Here is a 15816-nt window from a genome sequence, read left to right as displayed (position 1 = left end):
GAGACAGGTTTCAGCAACAGTGTTTACTGTCAAATATAATTATTTCCCTCGGTGTTGTTTCTGAAATTAAAGAGGTTAAGATTGAGGGTAAACAGGGAATCACGTTTCATTCATTAGGCCATCCTTTTTTTTGTGTAGCAGCAGCGGTCTTATTGATTTAAAAAATATATTTTTTGATTGCCCATCGGAACCATACAGTTACAATTGAACACATCTTGTTCTTCCACCTTAACCAGGCTCGTTCCATTTTAATGAAATCCATTCAACGCCACAAACCTGTTTGATTTGTCAAAGTCTCATGATAAATCAGCAGCTGCATGGTTGTGAATTAGCACACGGGTGCACAATTACAATTAGCATATCTCTGGAGCAGATGCTGCACGTAGCCTACCACCTATGTGCTCAAATTAAATGTTTTGACAAACTGTGAGACATTGTATAAATATCCTGGACACGTGTGCAGCATGGGCTTTAAATACAACAAGACTGAGGTTATAGTGCTAACTTGAAAGGCCACGCACGTTTTAAGAATGGGGAGAAGAGCTTTACCCCTTTAACCAAGGTGGGCTGAGCTTATTTGCTGTTCTCGCTTCTATGGCAACCCAATAGATCAGCATCATGAATATGCACAATGCTGCCAAAATGCACGGGACGAAAGATCGGTGATGTCAGCGGTCCTTGGATATGTGCCCGATGTCTTCTACATAATTGCTTGGTGTTTGTTGTTTGTTTGTTGTTGTTATTATTGGCAATGTGAATCTGGGAAAAAGAGCATCCCCCTCGACGTTCATGACCTCTTCGTCTCCTTTCGCCGCCCGTCGGCACGTCTCTCACATCATGTCATGCAAAGGTGTCTTCAACCTGTTTTCGCCACTTTTGCGCACAACGTTGGAGCCTAGCAGTGGCTAACAAGAGTGTTATGCTAAAGCGGACTGTCAACGCTCTGCGAGGGGGCATATGCAAACTGTCAGGTAGGCAAGAGAGGAGCTTCGTCCTGTCTGTGCACCACGGCAAAGGCAGCAGTGTCATGTGTATCTGCGTGAGGCTTCCAGGGTCTCAGATTAGCTCCAGACTCTTCGTTCTCACTTACAGATAGGGAGCTCTAGTGCTTCGTGGCAATCATTCTTAACAAAAACAAGCCGATTCCGGACGTCTGTTTTATTGAAATTGGTTAATTCCATCTCAATGTCATAATGGACAGGTTGCACTCCTCCATGCGTAAAAGGCTCTACAGTTTGCCACAGCATATTGGCCAGAAAGCGTCTATCATGGGCGAAGGAGAAGACGGCGACAAGGACACTCGGAGAAAGAGTATAAGGATGAAACCTTTACCATCGCCGACCTCCGGAGGAAGCTGCAAAGGCATCGGGGAGACCAAAAGTGGGGACACGGTGATCATGGAGACGGACATTGGGAGACCGATAAAGACCAGCTCAAATGGAGATTGTCGGAGATTTCGAGGCAGCCTCTCCTCCATCACCAGTCGGCATGTGCACGACCCAGACTCGGCGGAGGAGAGGCGTCTCATCACCGAGGGAGATGTCACCCCTAGCGAGGAGAGCCCTCCTGGAGCTATTGGCGGCGGGGCGGACCAAGGTGCGCAAGGCACCAGCGTTGGCGGTGCCCAGCATGGTTCCTCCGATCAGCAATCAGGATTCATAAAGTTGGATGGCGTTGACCAAATTCTGCCGGACGACGAGAGGTTGTACCAGGCTGGATTCATACATAGGCAGCTTGGGGCAATGCTGCAGCCGGGGGTCAACAAGTTCTCCCTTAGGATGTTTGGGAGTGAAAAGGCGGTGGAACGGGAGCAAGAGCGGGTTAAATCCGCTGGATTTTGGATAATTCACCCTTACAGTGATTTCAGGTAATCTACTCATGGCGCGCAAACCGGGCATTAGATGTCTGCGCTGATCAAGTGGCATCATACTTTGATACAGGCACTTACTTACAAGCCAAAGCTTCTGTTTTTCCTCTTGATACTCTCATTATCTCAGGATCATGCGTAATGCATATCATAATTATACAGAATGATACACACGCCCAATACTTCCAGTATTGTGTTCAATACTTCCAGTAGCCTACTTCCGTTGTTAAACGCAGTAGCGTAATACTGAATAAAGTAATATTTATTTTCAACAATTCTTATATGATATTATAAAACATTATAAAACAAGTATTAGGTCAACTTAAATAATGATTTATTGAAACAAGACAAACAACTGATAATCAGATGTGACAAGGTATTTTACAGGGGCTCACTAGTCAGATGATATACTGAAGCATAGTTTCACCTGTTTCTCAGGTTCAGGCCTTTTGGGATGTTTCACCTTAAAATACATACAGTAATCAATAAAAGTACACTAGTCTCTGCCTTTTCTTTTTCCTTTGACAAGGATTGTGGTCTGGCTGCTAAATGTGATCATGGATCAGCATATAAATGTATAATATTGCCTTAAGAAGACTTGATGTTATGAGACTTCAATATTCAATATTTCTTTCTGCCAGGGTGTCATTGTTTCAGTTTTGACAGCAAAACCATGTGGTGTCTGATAAAAATCCTTCCCTATGTCGTCTTGAAAACACTCTCAATGAATTATGACAGGAAGGACTATTTAGGAACCTTAATGCCATAGCTACTCTTCCACTTTGTCCAAGAAATCTCCTTTCTTTTGACTTCTTGTCATCCGTTTTTACCTATGAACTGAATCTGTAGAAGCTAACCGTGGCAGTCCATTAGTACACACTCACTCTCTTTCTCTCTGTCTCTCTCAGTATCTCTCACAGTCTCTCTTTCTCTATCTCTCTGTCTTTTTCCCTGCATGCCGCCTCCTTGCGCTTGTTATTAATTAGGCATTGCCCTTGAATGTGTCATTGGCCATGCCCATCTGATGCATCTATGGGATTGCTCAGCAGTATGGATATTGTCCATTATGGATGCTCCCATGAGTGGTTACAGGCCATATGTCTCCCGGAGCCCCTTGCCCCTTCCCCCCATACACATACCACACATTCACATTTTTACCACTCTTCTCCCAAATATTCCCATCTCCATAAGCTAAACATTGTCCAAGTGCAGTGCAATTGACTACCTCAAAGACAAATAGTCTACATTGATTTTATAATTTTAAAGGAATTCATATAACTTTCTTTTGATGTTTAACTGACTATTCATATTAAGATTATTAAATAACTGTCTTTTGTTGTGTACTGAATTGCCATATGATGTCTACTTGGATTCAGGAAAGTAGGCAGCTTTACACCATTATTTTGAATGTTCAGCACACAAAATACGCAAATTGAAGAATCTATAATATTATTTTTTTATTACATTATTTTACGAAAACATAACCGCATAGTTGTGTTTTGACACACAATAGCGGAAATCTAATTGCTCAACAGATATTTCCCCTGGCCTTCACATTGAATATAATCTAATATTTTTCTTTGGATTTCCTACATTGGTAGAATTAAATCATACCTCAGTCGTCACCCGTCATATAAGCAGGGCTCATGTCATAGTGATGCTCAAGAAACAGAAGCAGGTGTGTCAGGCTTAGAAGGACAAGTCTGTCCACTTTGTGCTGGCTAGGCTTGGGCAGACAGAGGGAGGGAGATAAAAAGAGAGAGTGAGGCTGCCTTGAGGCCTAGGACTGTGTGGATACATCGAGATGGGCTCAGTAAAAAGGCAAAATACTCAAAAACACACTGATTTCTTTCCTAATTTAGCTGTTGTTCTTTTTAGGACTCACACTTATGCACATCCTCTTACACACACACACACAGACAAGGCTCCTTTGCATCATACGATGGTGTGCATGTCTTCGTTGTCCACGGTAGCTAGGTTGCTGTTGCCCGGAAAACCAGTGAGACAACACTACTTGTGTGTGGCACCATGGGTTAGTCTGTACACGTGTGTGCGTGTGTGTGTCTATAATCGCTTGCCTGCATCTTTGCATATGTGTTTTTTATGAGTTAACAATTTCCATTGTCTAGAAACAGGCCTATTACTTTCTTTAATTTCAACGCATGTCAAAGAGACACTGCATCCTTCTCCCTCTCTGTTTTCTCATTGCACCAAGATGTTTGATAACAGGAACAGTGATGATGAGGATTATTGGTATTCAGCTAGTGCTAGATAACAGATGCTGCAACCAATTATATGTTACCCCTCTCCTACCACAATGACCATCAGCTCCTTTTCCCAATGTCAACCCATACTGCTTAAACCACAATTGGCCCCTTTTTTCCTTCCATCTTTTCCTCCTCTAACACCTAAGTCACTTTTCGGTCTATTTCACCCGTTGAAGCCTCTCTTAGCCTCCCACCTCTCACGTAGCATCTCCACTCTTCCCCATGTGGAAGCAAGCCCGTTACATGGGGTCGTCATGCTGGACACTTCCATCATGTTTCTCCCCTGCTACCAATCTCCGCTAGGACTTCCCTCCCTCGGGCCTTGCTGAACATGTCCTCTGGTCCGGTTGTCTTGCCAAGTGGCATGAGATTCAGGTCAAGCGCGTACATGCTCTGGGTGTGTGGGAGGGTATTACTATGTAACACTCTGTAATTATCTTAGCAAAACAAAAAGTTTTGGTGCAAAAAGCAAATGGCTCTCAGTGTTAACGTAGGACACTTTTATCACTTGAGAAGAAGTAAAACCACCCTGACTTCTGGCAGGTTAGTTAGTCAGGTAGTATTGTCTAATCTTCATGTCACCTTGACTTTCAAACTAGCTCTTAGTATTGAACCAGTGTTTGGCATCAAATAGGCCTAGTCCAATTGAAGGACAACAATCAGTTGAAGAAGGAAGCAGTCTAAAAACACTTTATATCAACAAACTTAAAAGTGGAATTCTTCAAAGCACCTGAAACTTTGTTCTAGATATATGAAAATTATGTATGCATATTTCACATTTTGGCCTAGTTATCTTAATTATATCCACGACTCTATTTTAACCCAATGTCCCAATACTTAATAAAGATACATTTTCTGAAAATCCATTTTGTATGATAAATCGAGTTATTATATTTAACTCATGGATACACACTGAATATCCATGTCCATTTCAATACTTAAAAATAATTTGACATAATGTTATACGTTAGTTTGATATTAGATCCCAGCAGGAGCTGTGCAATAATGACAAAGTATTGTATAACTATTGCAATGGACTCGTATTAGTTTGCGTAGAAAGTGAGTGTTTTGTTGTTGTTGGGGTAAATTAAACGAAGCCACTTAGAGGCGTGTGATTAAAATCGAAGGCAATAAGTGAAAAGATGTCTGAAGTGAAAGTATGTAAGAAGATGAAGGAGGACCTTTAAATGGGCATGGCCGGAGAGAGCCTCTGTGATTAAACGTTTTATTTCCTTTCCTCTGCATCAAAAGCTGTGGTGTTTAATATTGACATTGCGAGTACAAATTAAAGTGTCACTAGGAGTCACACAGTCATGACTAGTGTAATTCAGTGATATTTCCTCTTGTCAAGAATTGTATAACGTTGAGACGGGAGAGGAGGAGCACTTCTTCGGAGGGGAAAAGAGGGATTAAAAATGGCATCATAATCCAATCTCTAGGCTCATTTCCAGATCCAAAGCCGTACAGCCTTGTTCACTTCTGAGCATGGATCTTCCTGTGGGAAAAAAAGTGTGCTTAGCCTGTTTGCAGGCATGTCAGTCAGTCAGCCAGCCAGCCAGCCAGCAAGTCATTCAGCCTTTCACTCAGCAAGTCAGCAGGTTAGCTAGTGAATCCAGTCAATCAGACAGCTAGCCAGGCCACCAGTTAGCTTATCATCAAGACAACCCTTCAGCTAGACAGTCAACTGGTTAGCCAGTATTTTAGTAAGTAGGTCTACCAACCAGTCAGCCAGCCAGACAGTTTTTAGTCACTCCACCAAGTAGACAAGGCCAGAGGTAATTGATGTGTGATCTGTATGGGCTGGAACAGTGAGAGATTGGACAAGGTTAATGACAGGTGATGCAGCATGGGCAGCAAAAGATGTTCACAAATCTTCAAGTACCTTTTAATTATCTAGTGATTCGGCGCTTGAAGGACACATCTGAGGTTGTTCTTTATTCCACCTCATCCCCAAGGTGGAGTGAGAATTGAAAATACATTTAACATTTCAACTTGTCTTTGTATAAAAAAAAGTTATATTAAACGCCGTTGTTCTTCAGGAAATTTTGCTGCCAACACAATCAGAAAGAGAGGTTAGGCTGCCCTGCCTGAGTCTGTCAATCAGCTTCGATCTCTCAAACAGGAGAATCCCTCTTCCTTCAAAACCCGTCAAACTATCCAACCTTTGATTCCTGCTGCATAACCAGCGTAGTCTCCCAAAAGACACTCCACTCACCTCAGCAGTATAAAAAAGGCCTTTCTAAAAAGACATATTTTGAGTCCCCCCCTCTCCCCCTATACCTTTCCAGTGGAATACATTAAACCGAAGTAGAGCAGTTCAGGAGACAAAAAGCACATTGAGCTTTTATCTAATTCAATGGACAAAATAGGACTTTTATTCGGAATTCTAATGGACTTGGCACTTGGTGCATAGCACAGTTCCTGCTAGTTAAGCTTGCTTCAGGCCCCACTGATAAGAGGCCTAGCGTATTCAACCTATGGATTCCCTATATATGATACGGATGACATGATATATTATTTCTTAAACCTATACTGTATACAGTATGTGTGGTAGTGACAATGTCTTAAGTCAGAAAATGCAGCATTTACAGGTTACAGGCCACTGATGAAATAAAGAAGGCATTAGCTACCTGGCTCTTTCTTTATGTTCCAGAGTTTGCTGCATTTGCCAAATGCAATGTAGAAAACAGTTGTTGACTACAAAGTAGATGACTATTGGTTGAGTTATTTAATGTACAGTGACAATGCACAGTTGATTTTAGTCCGTGAACGGTTGTGACAGGCTAGAATTTTCCTGTCAGAAAACTGCCATTGGATGACAAACCTCCCAGGACCCTACTGCGCACTGTAGAACTGTCCCTCATCTAGGCCAAGCACACACTGCCGACTGGACTAGCTGTTCACATCTCAGGTATGGTGGGAGGAGTAGCAGATTCGATGACAGTGTTCACTCTCTTCAGGTTTATTACAGTTGATTCGAGGGTGCGTTTTCGTATTGATTTGTTTGGGTCTCACGGGACCTGTAGCTTGACATTGGTTGATTTGAAAACGAGCCGGCGGTGATGGAGCAGGCCTATAGATGTGATGCGGGGGGGAGGGGGGGGGTTGGGTTGGGTTGTCTAACCCTACCTCCTACCCCTGTCTCTGTCCCTGGTCCTGTCTCTTACTCTACTATACTCTTCCAATCTCAGAAGCACCCCGCCTCCACGGCCGCCACTCGCTAGAATCATGCTGCTCTTAGGTTGTTGCTCTCTGTTAAATGAATCAGCTTTTAAATTAGTGGAGGTAAAGCAGAGGATTACCAGGTGCTCTGGCCGAGGCCCTGGTAGTGGGGTAATCAGAAGTGGGGCTGTCGTGCATATCCACCAGCATTACAGCCTCACAGCATAAGAGATTATTACAGTACAATTTATTTAATGGAGGGAGGCTAGGGATGGCCGAGGGTGGTTTGTAAAGTGTGGAGGCGGGGCTGGGGTAAGGTGGGTGGGGCTGGGGTATGGGTGTTGGCGGGGATGTAGAGTGATTGAAATGTGCCATGTAACCTCCGCACACTTTCGTGGGGCAGCTTTAAACCCCGGCATGCAGAAACGTACGGCAGCTAGTGAATGGATGTCTTATGTGTCAGTGTTTTTTTGTCCTGGTAATGCAATTTAGCTTCTGACTATTTTAGAGAACAAAATTTTCACCTTGGCACAGGGATGGTAATCTGTGAGGAGTTGAGATTAAACTGAGTGATAGGAAATACACATTTACTTAATGGGAAAGAGTCGGCTTCGGGCAGCTCCCCGATACGACTGTCGGCTGATGTACTGTACGACATTATGGGAGTATCTTTCCATTATTTTTTGTCACCTGAGAACGCAAACCTTGTATGCCCTTCCCGAACGTCCTCCAAAACATCAATTTATAATCTCTCCAGGTGGAAACACAACCCCGGTCACAATACACATCCATTCTCACGTTTTTTTCTCACCATTTTTACTACCTTCTTCTGTATCAAATGTGTTAGTTTTTTTTACCAATAGACAACTAGGATAATTGTGAGTCGGGTCAGCGGTAAATATGTCCGTTTCAGTTATCACAGGAGGGTGTGAAGAAAAAAAGGTCCTTCCTCCACCCAAATTCATCAACCCTCAGTGCAGCCTGGGGTCTAGGCCCCAGCCTCTGCTGTGCGATTTGGTGACCTAGAGCTCTATGGGCCTTCTGCAGACTGATGCCCATACCCTCGCCTGGTCTCTGACACAGACCCAGGGAAACAGTGAAACAGTGAATAATAAGATGAAACGATAAATAAACCATGGGCAACTGACCTTCCGATCGGATTTACTGCTCAGAATACATGTTAAGCAGAACATGTGGCAACAAATCACATTAAAGGCACATTAACTACCATGTGTTGTTACAGGTATTGCTATGTGGATACATAGTAGATGATTAAACCCTAATGTAAAGTGTTGCTGACTATTTCTTTTTTTGTTTTTCCAAAAGGAATTATTAGTAGCATTGGAATTATAGCTGCCTTTGTGATGCTGTTAATCTGGGGATATGGTGGCTGCCTTGTGAAAGAAAGACCTTTCAGAACAGGGATTAAACTCAACTGATTCTTAATCTTGAGTTTCACCTCAGCGCTATATTTTTTATCTGGAGCTTGACAGGTGCTCAGAGTCCGTTGAAAAGCTAATTGTAGTCATGGTGGAAAATAGTCTCTGTTGTGAAATTGATTTATTTACTTATTTGTTATCTCAGTGGGATAGCCTATATATAAAAGGTTAGATTCCTTTGAGTGTCTGGTGGGAAATTAGCCTGCAGAGTCACAAGCCACATACACCCTCTCGGTAGGTAGTTTAGTTCCCGGTGGGTCTCCTTGAGGTACAGTGAAATTATGACTCCCATCGTCTTTTCTCAAGAAACACATAATTTACATTACTGTTGTAAATATCCAGCCACAGAGAATGCTTGGAACATTCTAAACCGGTGCCCTTTGGATGCCAGGCTTGGCCAGGAAACAGCCCCCCCCCTCCTTCCTCCCCATGGTCTGCATCAGGAGTAGGGAGACGTCGCTGCACACAGTGGGGCTCCCCCGCAGCCCCCTCTTCAGTCCCAGAGGAGGTCCAGCTGCTTGCACAATAAAGAGCCCTGTCTGTGTGGCTGCCATGATTCACGGCAAGTGCTTCCCCCGAATCAATGTGTTTGGCTTTCTTTCTCAACACTGGGCATCTTGACGACGCAGACAAATGGCTGGAATAAGGGAAAGTGGTTGGGAGAGGGATCTTTTTTTTTTAAAGAAAATGTTTCCTCCTCTCCAATCAGGAGACTCCCCATTTCTACTCAGAATCCATCTCTGAAGACTGGTTGTCCTTTCTCCCCCTTTCGCTCAGTTTTTGTCATTCAGATCAATTTTGCTGCACATTTACTTAACCTTTATCCCAGGACATAGGTCAGGTCTTGCAGATGACCCCGGAAAACTTTACTTTTGTCTTTCCACAAGATATTGTACACATACCATACAATACAGTGTTTGAATGAGTTTAAGTCAATTGCTGTCCTTATTTAGCACCTACACTAAAGAAAGATAAATCAATTCCTGTTTGGTTTAACTGACATATAAGCCTCTGGTTTTGCATTCTCTCGTGCCAGAGCAAAAACCAGATCAGCTCTGCATCCCGTCCTACTTAATTTTTTTTCTTCATTTTATGTTTTTTATGTCCGTTTTTTATGTTTTCCATAAACTGCTTTTAAGAGGCATTAATTTTGGTTGCGCTTTGTGCCCTCCCTTCCACCATGTCTTTTTTTGGAGGGATGTTGGGGTCGCTGAAATGTGCTAACATTTTTTGCCGGTCTGTGAGCATCGGGGGCTCAGTGTGTGAGAGGAGACGGGAGATTAAGTGTTCCTTTATCCTCTGGGCAGAATACAAGGAGATAGATTCTTCCTCTCACTCTTTTCTCCGTCCTTCTCCTTTTCTCATTCTCCCCTCAACCTTTCTCTCTCACAATCATTTGTTTCACACCCTCTCCTTTTCTTTCACTGTTTCCCCTCTTTTCTTTTCACACCCTCGCTGTCTCTCTCTTTACCCCCCCCTTCCCTCTCCATCCTCTCCTGTATCTCTACCTGTCACATATTCTCTCTCTCTCTCACTGACCCTGGATCAACATTTCGAGGATGGATAGAAAGCTTTTCATTCTCTCTGCTCCATTTGCTGATGACATCACCTGGTTGGAACAGATAATGGCAGGTCCAGGGCTGGTGAGGAGAGGGGGGCGGGTGGGTTAGGTAGTACACTGTGACTGGGACCGGCTAATATAGGCATTACATTAGGTTAGCTCTCTGCGTCTGGTAAGAGACAGCGGCTCTCTCACTCTCTCATTCCTCTCTAACTGTACGTGTATAGTTGTGTGTGTGAGTGTGTCCATGATTGCATGTGTGCAATGTGTGCTTGCATGTGTGTGCCTCATGTGTATAAGGGGGTCACTGGGCTGTGTTCTCTCTCACACACTCATCGGCTGCCTGATATGAGACCCTAGAAATGACACCAAGGGCCTCCTGGCAGATAACAAGGCATCATGATAAAACATGGATGCAATTAGGGTTGAAATGGCAGGAAGATACTGGTGCACGTGGTGGTGCTGATGGAGCCACGCTGACTGGAGAGCTTCCTGTCCCCTGTGCTTTCCTCTAGAGTAGATGTGTGCGCGTGTTTGTCTTTGTATCTGAATGTTTCTGATTGTGTGTATGTTTTGATTGTGTGTAAGTGAATGCATGTATGTATTTGATCTGTTTACGTTTCTGACTGTGTGTGTGTGTGTGTTTGTGTGGCACATACCAGTCTTCTAATTTTCGATTACCTCCCTCCCCCCCCCACCCCAACTGGTATGGAGGGCAGACTTAGTTGCTGACTGTGGAGTATCCTTGCAGAGTCTTTAATTCCCCCTGAGCACGGAGCTAACGGGCTGTGCTCTGTGGAGCTGTGAAGGACTCAGCGGGGCCAGGGGGACAAGGACAGAGTGCCTCCCCACTGGTGGCGCCAGCAGCACCTCCACAGGAGACAAAAAGAAACGTGCCAGGAAGCCTTCTGACGGGGAGAAGATTCACTCTCCCGATGTTGCCCTCCTCGCCGTTTTCTCTCTGTCTCTGCTTCTGTACCACTTTTCTTGTCTCTCTCTATAATTGTTTCTTTCTTTACTTTTACCCCTGCCCCTCTTGTCTTCTGTACTTCTGCCTCTTTTCTTCCTCTTCTCACTTCTGTCCCTCTTCGGTTTTCCACTTCTCTCTCCCTCTGTCTTTCTTCCTCTCCTTGTCCTACACCATCTCCTCCATCTCTCTTAATTCCCAAGAGCTCTCCTTACTTGCACTGTTGATTCTGTAAATCTGCTGTCTGATAAGTTATGTTTAAAGCAATACTCAAGTGGAGATTTTTAAGATAAGCAGAGATTTGAGAGGATAGGGTTAGGGTTTAAAAAAAGTTTATATAGTCTTGGCAGCGATTGTTATATTTCACTATTAATTGGATTGATGCAACAGTGAAAAGTCAAAATTCATGAGTGGAGAATAATTTGTATTAAGCAGGTCTGGATTCATCTGGGACTGCAAGATAGTGGAACTTCTATAACGGAGCTATCATGTCAAGCTCACATTTTACTTTTATAGTTTACATACTGTATGTTATGTCACTGTAACTTTCCCAGTTTACACATGCAAATGTACTTGGTCCTTCTGTGATCTCCTAGCAATAGAGACTGAACAGTGACACAGATCTAAAGTGACTTTCTAATGTGTCTTTTAGAAGGCATCTTCCAGCATCTAATGCCCTTTTAGGTTTGATCACTAGGTTTCAGGTCACCTAGTCTACAGAATGTGACCTGTGATATGCGACTGCATTAGACAACACACAGAGAGAGTCACAGTCTGGGGTCAAACATCTGTCTGGTAGCCTTTACCGACAGTTACCTAAGATACCCTCCAGACGGTAGCCTTAGCTAACCCTAACTCTAAATTTGCGACAGTAGTACAGCTCTGAACAGATGTGGGTCCAGCTCTTTTTAGCTCTCCTGTGTTGAATAACACAACCTTATTCTGGGCTGGTTCATCTAAATGGAAATCACAACCTCAGTCCCCACCTACACATAGTCCATATGTATTATACATGTATCTGTTTATGGAACGGCTATTAATACGGGTGTTAAAAATGAAAAAGCTTTTTCCAAAAAGGGTTACAGTTTGGGTTAGTGTTCATTTTTGTAGAAGGTCGGATGCAAACCACCGCATTATTAGTTTGACACAATAAAATTCTGGTAAGAAATGTGCGTTAATATTGTAGACGCTGAACTTGACTACAAAAAATGACATACCATTTAGAATTGGTAGTGCTGGGCCCTCCTTTCCTCACTCCCTGGCAGCATGCCTGGGTTCTATCTTCTCCCACCCCAGCTGCCTGCGTCTTGTAATCTTACTAATAGGGCCATTTCTGTGTGCAGTGTTAGGTAAAGGGCTATTCTTTTCAAGAGATTTTCTCTTTCGACGAGCTTCCCATGTCGGTATTTAGTCAATCCCTCCGTTTTTTTCTCATCCAAAGGTTGAAGAGATTTGCTTTTTTTTTTTACTCCTTTCACTCCCTCTTTCTCTCTGTCTCTCTCTCCGTTTCTCTCTGATGAAATCTTCTTATGATAGCACTGGTGCTGGAGCCTGATAAAACATTGTGCCTCCACCTAAGTATAGCCACCTGAGTAGCCTTTGGTGTGTGATGTGCTTGCGGCGCACCTGCCGGTCGAGCTTAGCAAAGTCACCGTCGCCATGGTAGTTCATCTGAGCAGGTGTCAACAAAAATAGGATTAACCCTTTTTAACCTGATTTCCTCTTCCTGGACACTTTCATTCTCCCCAGGGTAGTCTCTAACCAGTCAGCAAACCTGCCTCCCCCACTCAAAGGAGACAGATGGAATGTGTGTGTGTGTGTGTGTCTGTATGCATTTGTGCATGTTTGTGTGGGCATATGTTTATGCGTGCGTGTGTATATGCATTTACATGTGTGTGCACATTTGTGTGTGCGCTTCTGTGTGTGTTTGTACACTACGCAGGACAACACGCTCGTTGTGTTCAGTCCAATGTTCATCTCGATAGTGTTTCTCCTCAAGGCAGGTTTGGTGTGGAGAAAATTAATGTCTGTGTCTTGGATGTAGGAGACTTACATGTTCCTCTCTTACTTACAGCCCCCAACAACTGTCAAGCATGGCCCCTGGGCTAATGGCTTCCACCAGCTGCAAACACAAGAGTACATTTACATTTAGTCATTTAGCAGACGCTCTTATCCAGAGCGACTTACAGTAAATACAGGGACATTCCCCCGAGGCAAGCAGGGTGAAGTGCCTTGCCCAAGGACACAACGTCAGTTGGCATGACCGGGAATCGAACTGGCAACCTTCGGATTACTAGCCCGATTCCCTCACCGCTCAGCCACCTGACTCCCTGTCTTAGAGTACATAAACACACATTTACATGCAAACATGCCATCCTGTGTCATCCCACACCACACACCATCTTCAAACTGTGCAGTACGCTTGATTCACCAACACACATGTTCTTACAGATACACACACACACACACAGTACACAACAGACACATACAGACACACAAACTCACAAATGCGTACTGTAAAGTGTCCCTTCCAGTACAGAGGTGGCACCCCTGAGGTAGGCAGAGACAGATAGATGTTTCAGCGGTCAAATGGAAGCAGACAGCTTGTTGTCTTTGGGTCTAATAGGACATGAGACAGTACCTTGGGACAGATGGTCTATCAGCACTTCAGAGGGAAGAGCCTTCCTCACACATCCCAAAACAACCCTGCCGACGGAGGAGAGAGGGAGTCTGGGAGAGGAGGAGGAGTGGAGGTGAAGGAAAGGGTGGAGAGAGAGATGAGAAAGAGACACTTAGGGACAGAGAGAGGTAGGGAGGGGAGTCGCAGAGAGAGTGAAATAAACTAACGAGAGAGAGAGAGAGAAAAACCACACACTTAACAAGGAAATGAATAATTCACAAGGGGAACTGCTTTTCATAGATAAAAATAGATCAACTTCAATCATTCAATCAGCCAGAATCACATTTACAGTGTGCTTCCAGTGTTGTAGCTGGATCAACCGTGGGTCTCGGGGAGGAGAGGGAACACACAGTGTTGTTCTGTCCTCATTCAGTCAGTGGTATGCAGACGGAAGGGGAAGCCATCCGCCCTGTCTGCCAGCACATGACATGACAGACGACCTACCGGGTTGCCATGCCATCACTCTCCTGGCGTGCACGCCAACAGGTAGAGACGGCACCCCGCGGACAGTGCTTCTACAAAGATACATGAATCCATGTACCCTAACTGACACACACACACACATACACGCACTCTTAAATACACACGCACACAAACCCCTACACTTCGTTGAACAGACACACACAAACACATGCATTGCTCTAGTGACTTCCTGTACACCTTATTAACATGACGTATTTGTGTACGGTATGTCTGTGTTGATGTGTTTGTCTTTGCGCAGTGCACACAAGTGTGTGTTTGTCCACCTCTGAACTTGTGTGGTAATGGAGTCTGAGGCTGTGCGAGTGACCAAGGGAGGGGGGGGGAGCCCTCAGGTGGCCACAGACGGGGGGTGGGGGAGTGTGAGAGAGGCTTATCTTGTAGCCAGAGGCACTCTGAGGGTGAAAACATGTAGCTGGTGTCCCTGGTCAGCCCTCTGGGAGGCTGTGCTCCAATGGCTGGCTGTCTCTCTGGCTCTTCCTGGCTCTCCCTGGCTCTGTCTCCATGGCTTTCTCTCTCTCTCTCTCTCTCTGTCTCTCTCTCTGTCTCTCTGTCTCTCTCTGTCTCTGTCTCTCTCCAGACAAACAGGCAGGGAAATGTCAGGACTCCAGTCATGACAGTGAGATGTCCTCAGCTTTGGAGTCACTCAGGTGTGAGGCGGCGCTTCTAAGGTCACCTCTCTCTTTCTGTTCCTCTCTCTATCTCTCTTTCTCCGTCTCTGTTTCTCTCTCCGCTTCCCACTCTTTATGTCTCTCCGTTTCTCTCTGTCCTGTCTTTCTTTCTTTCTCTCTGTCTCTCTCTCCTCCTTCTCTATCCATCAATCCATAAGTCAGCGGGTTAGAGACAGACGGAGAGAGAGAGAGAGAGAGAGAGAGAGAGAGAGAGAGAGAGAGAGAGAGAGAGAGAGAGAGAGAGAGAGAGAGAGAGAGAGAGAGAGGAGAGAGAGAGAGAAACAGACAAATGAAGATAGGTGGACAAAAGAGTGAGACCGAAATAGAGAGAAAGAGAGAGAGGGATTTGGTGCCTTTGCAGTGTTGGTTCAGCAGTACTTCTTCATTCTCTCCCTCTCTCTATCTCTCTCTCAATCTCTCTTCCCTTCTCAATCTGTATTTATAGAACGGTGTTCCTCTATGTCAGAATCCCAATGCATAATAAAACACAGTAAATGGATCCCTGCTATGTATAGGTGGGCTGACCTCCATTAGAAGGCAATAGGAACGAGTGGAAAGGAGAAATCACACACACATACACACACACACTGTTTGTGTGTCTCTCTCTCCCTCTCACTTATAAAAATTACATATGAACACACAAACACATAATAAAAAAGGTCAAACATGCCATCTTTGTAGAACATCTTACGAGGCAGATAAGGGAACTTTAAAGATGGAGA

The 15816-nt window shown here is 44.3% G+C and overlaps 1 protein-coding gene across 1 annotated transcript in view; it reads left to right on the top strand.

The window, feature by feature from the left end:
- The first annotated feature begins 556 nt into the window (after nt 1-556).
- The window catches only part of LOC134028379 (potassium/sodium hyperpolarization-activated cyclic nucleotide-gated channel 1-like), a 59957-nt gene continuing 44697 nt past the window's right edge, over nt 557-15816 (top strand). The window contains exon 1 of the mRNA XM_062471869.1: nt 557-1867. Coding sequence (XP_062327853.1) covers nt 1194-1867 — 674 coding nt within the window. The 5' untranslated portion in view covers nt 557-1193. The remainder of the gene's footprint in view (nt 1868-15816) is intronic.

Source organism: Osmerus eperlanus, chromosome 10 (assembly GCF_963692335.1).
Source record: "Osmerus eperlanus chromosome 10, fOsmEpe2.1, whole genome shotgun sequence".
NCBI classification, from domain to species: domain Eukaryota; kingdom Metazoa; phylum Chordata; class Actinopteri; order Osmeriformes; family Osmeridae; genus Osmerus; species Osmerus eperlanus.
This window is presented reverse-complemented; position numbering and strand designations above follow the sequence as displayed.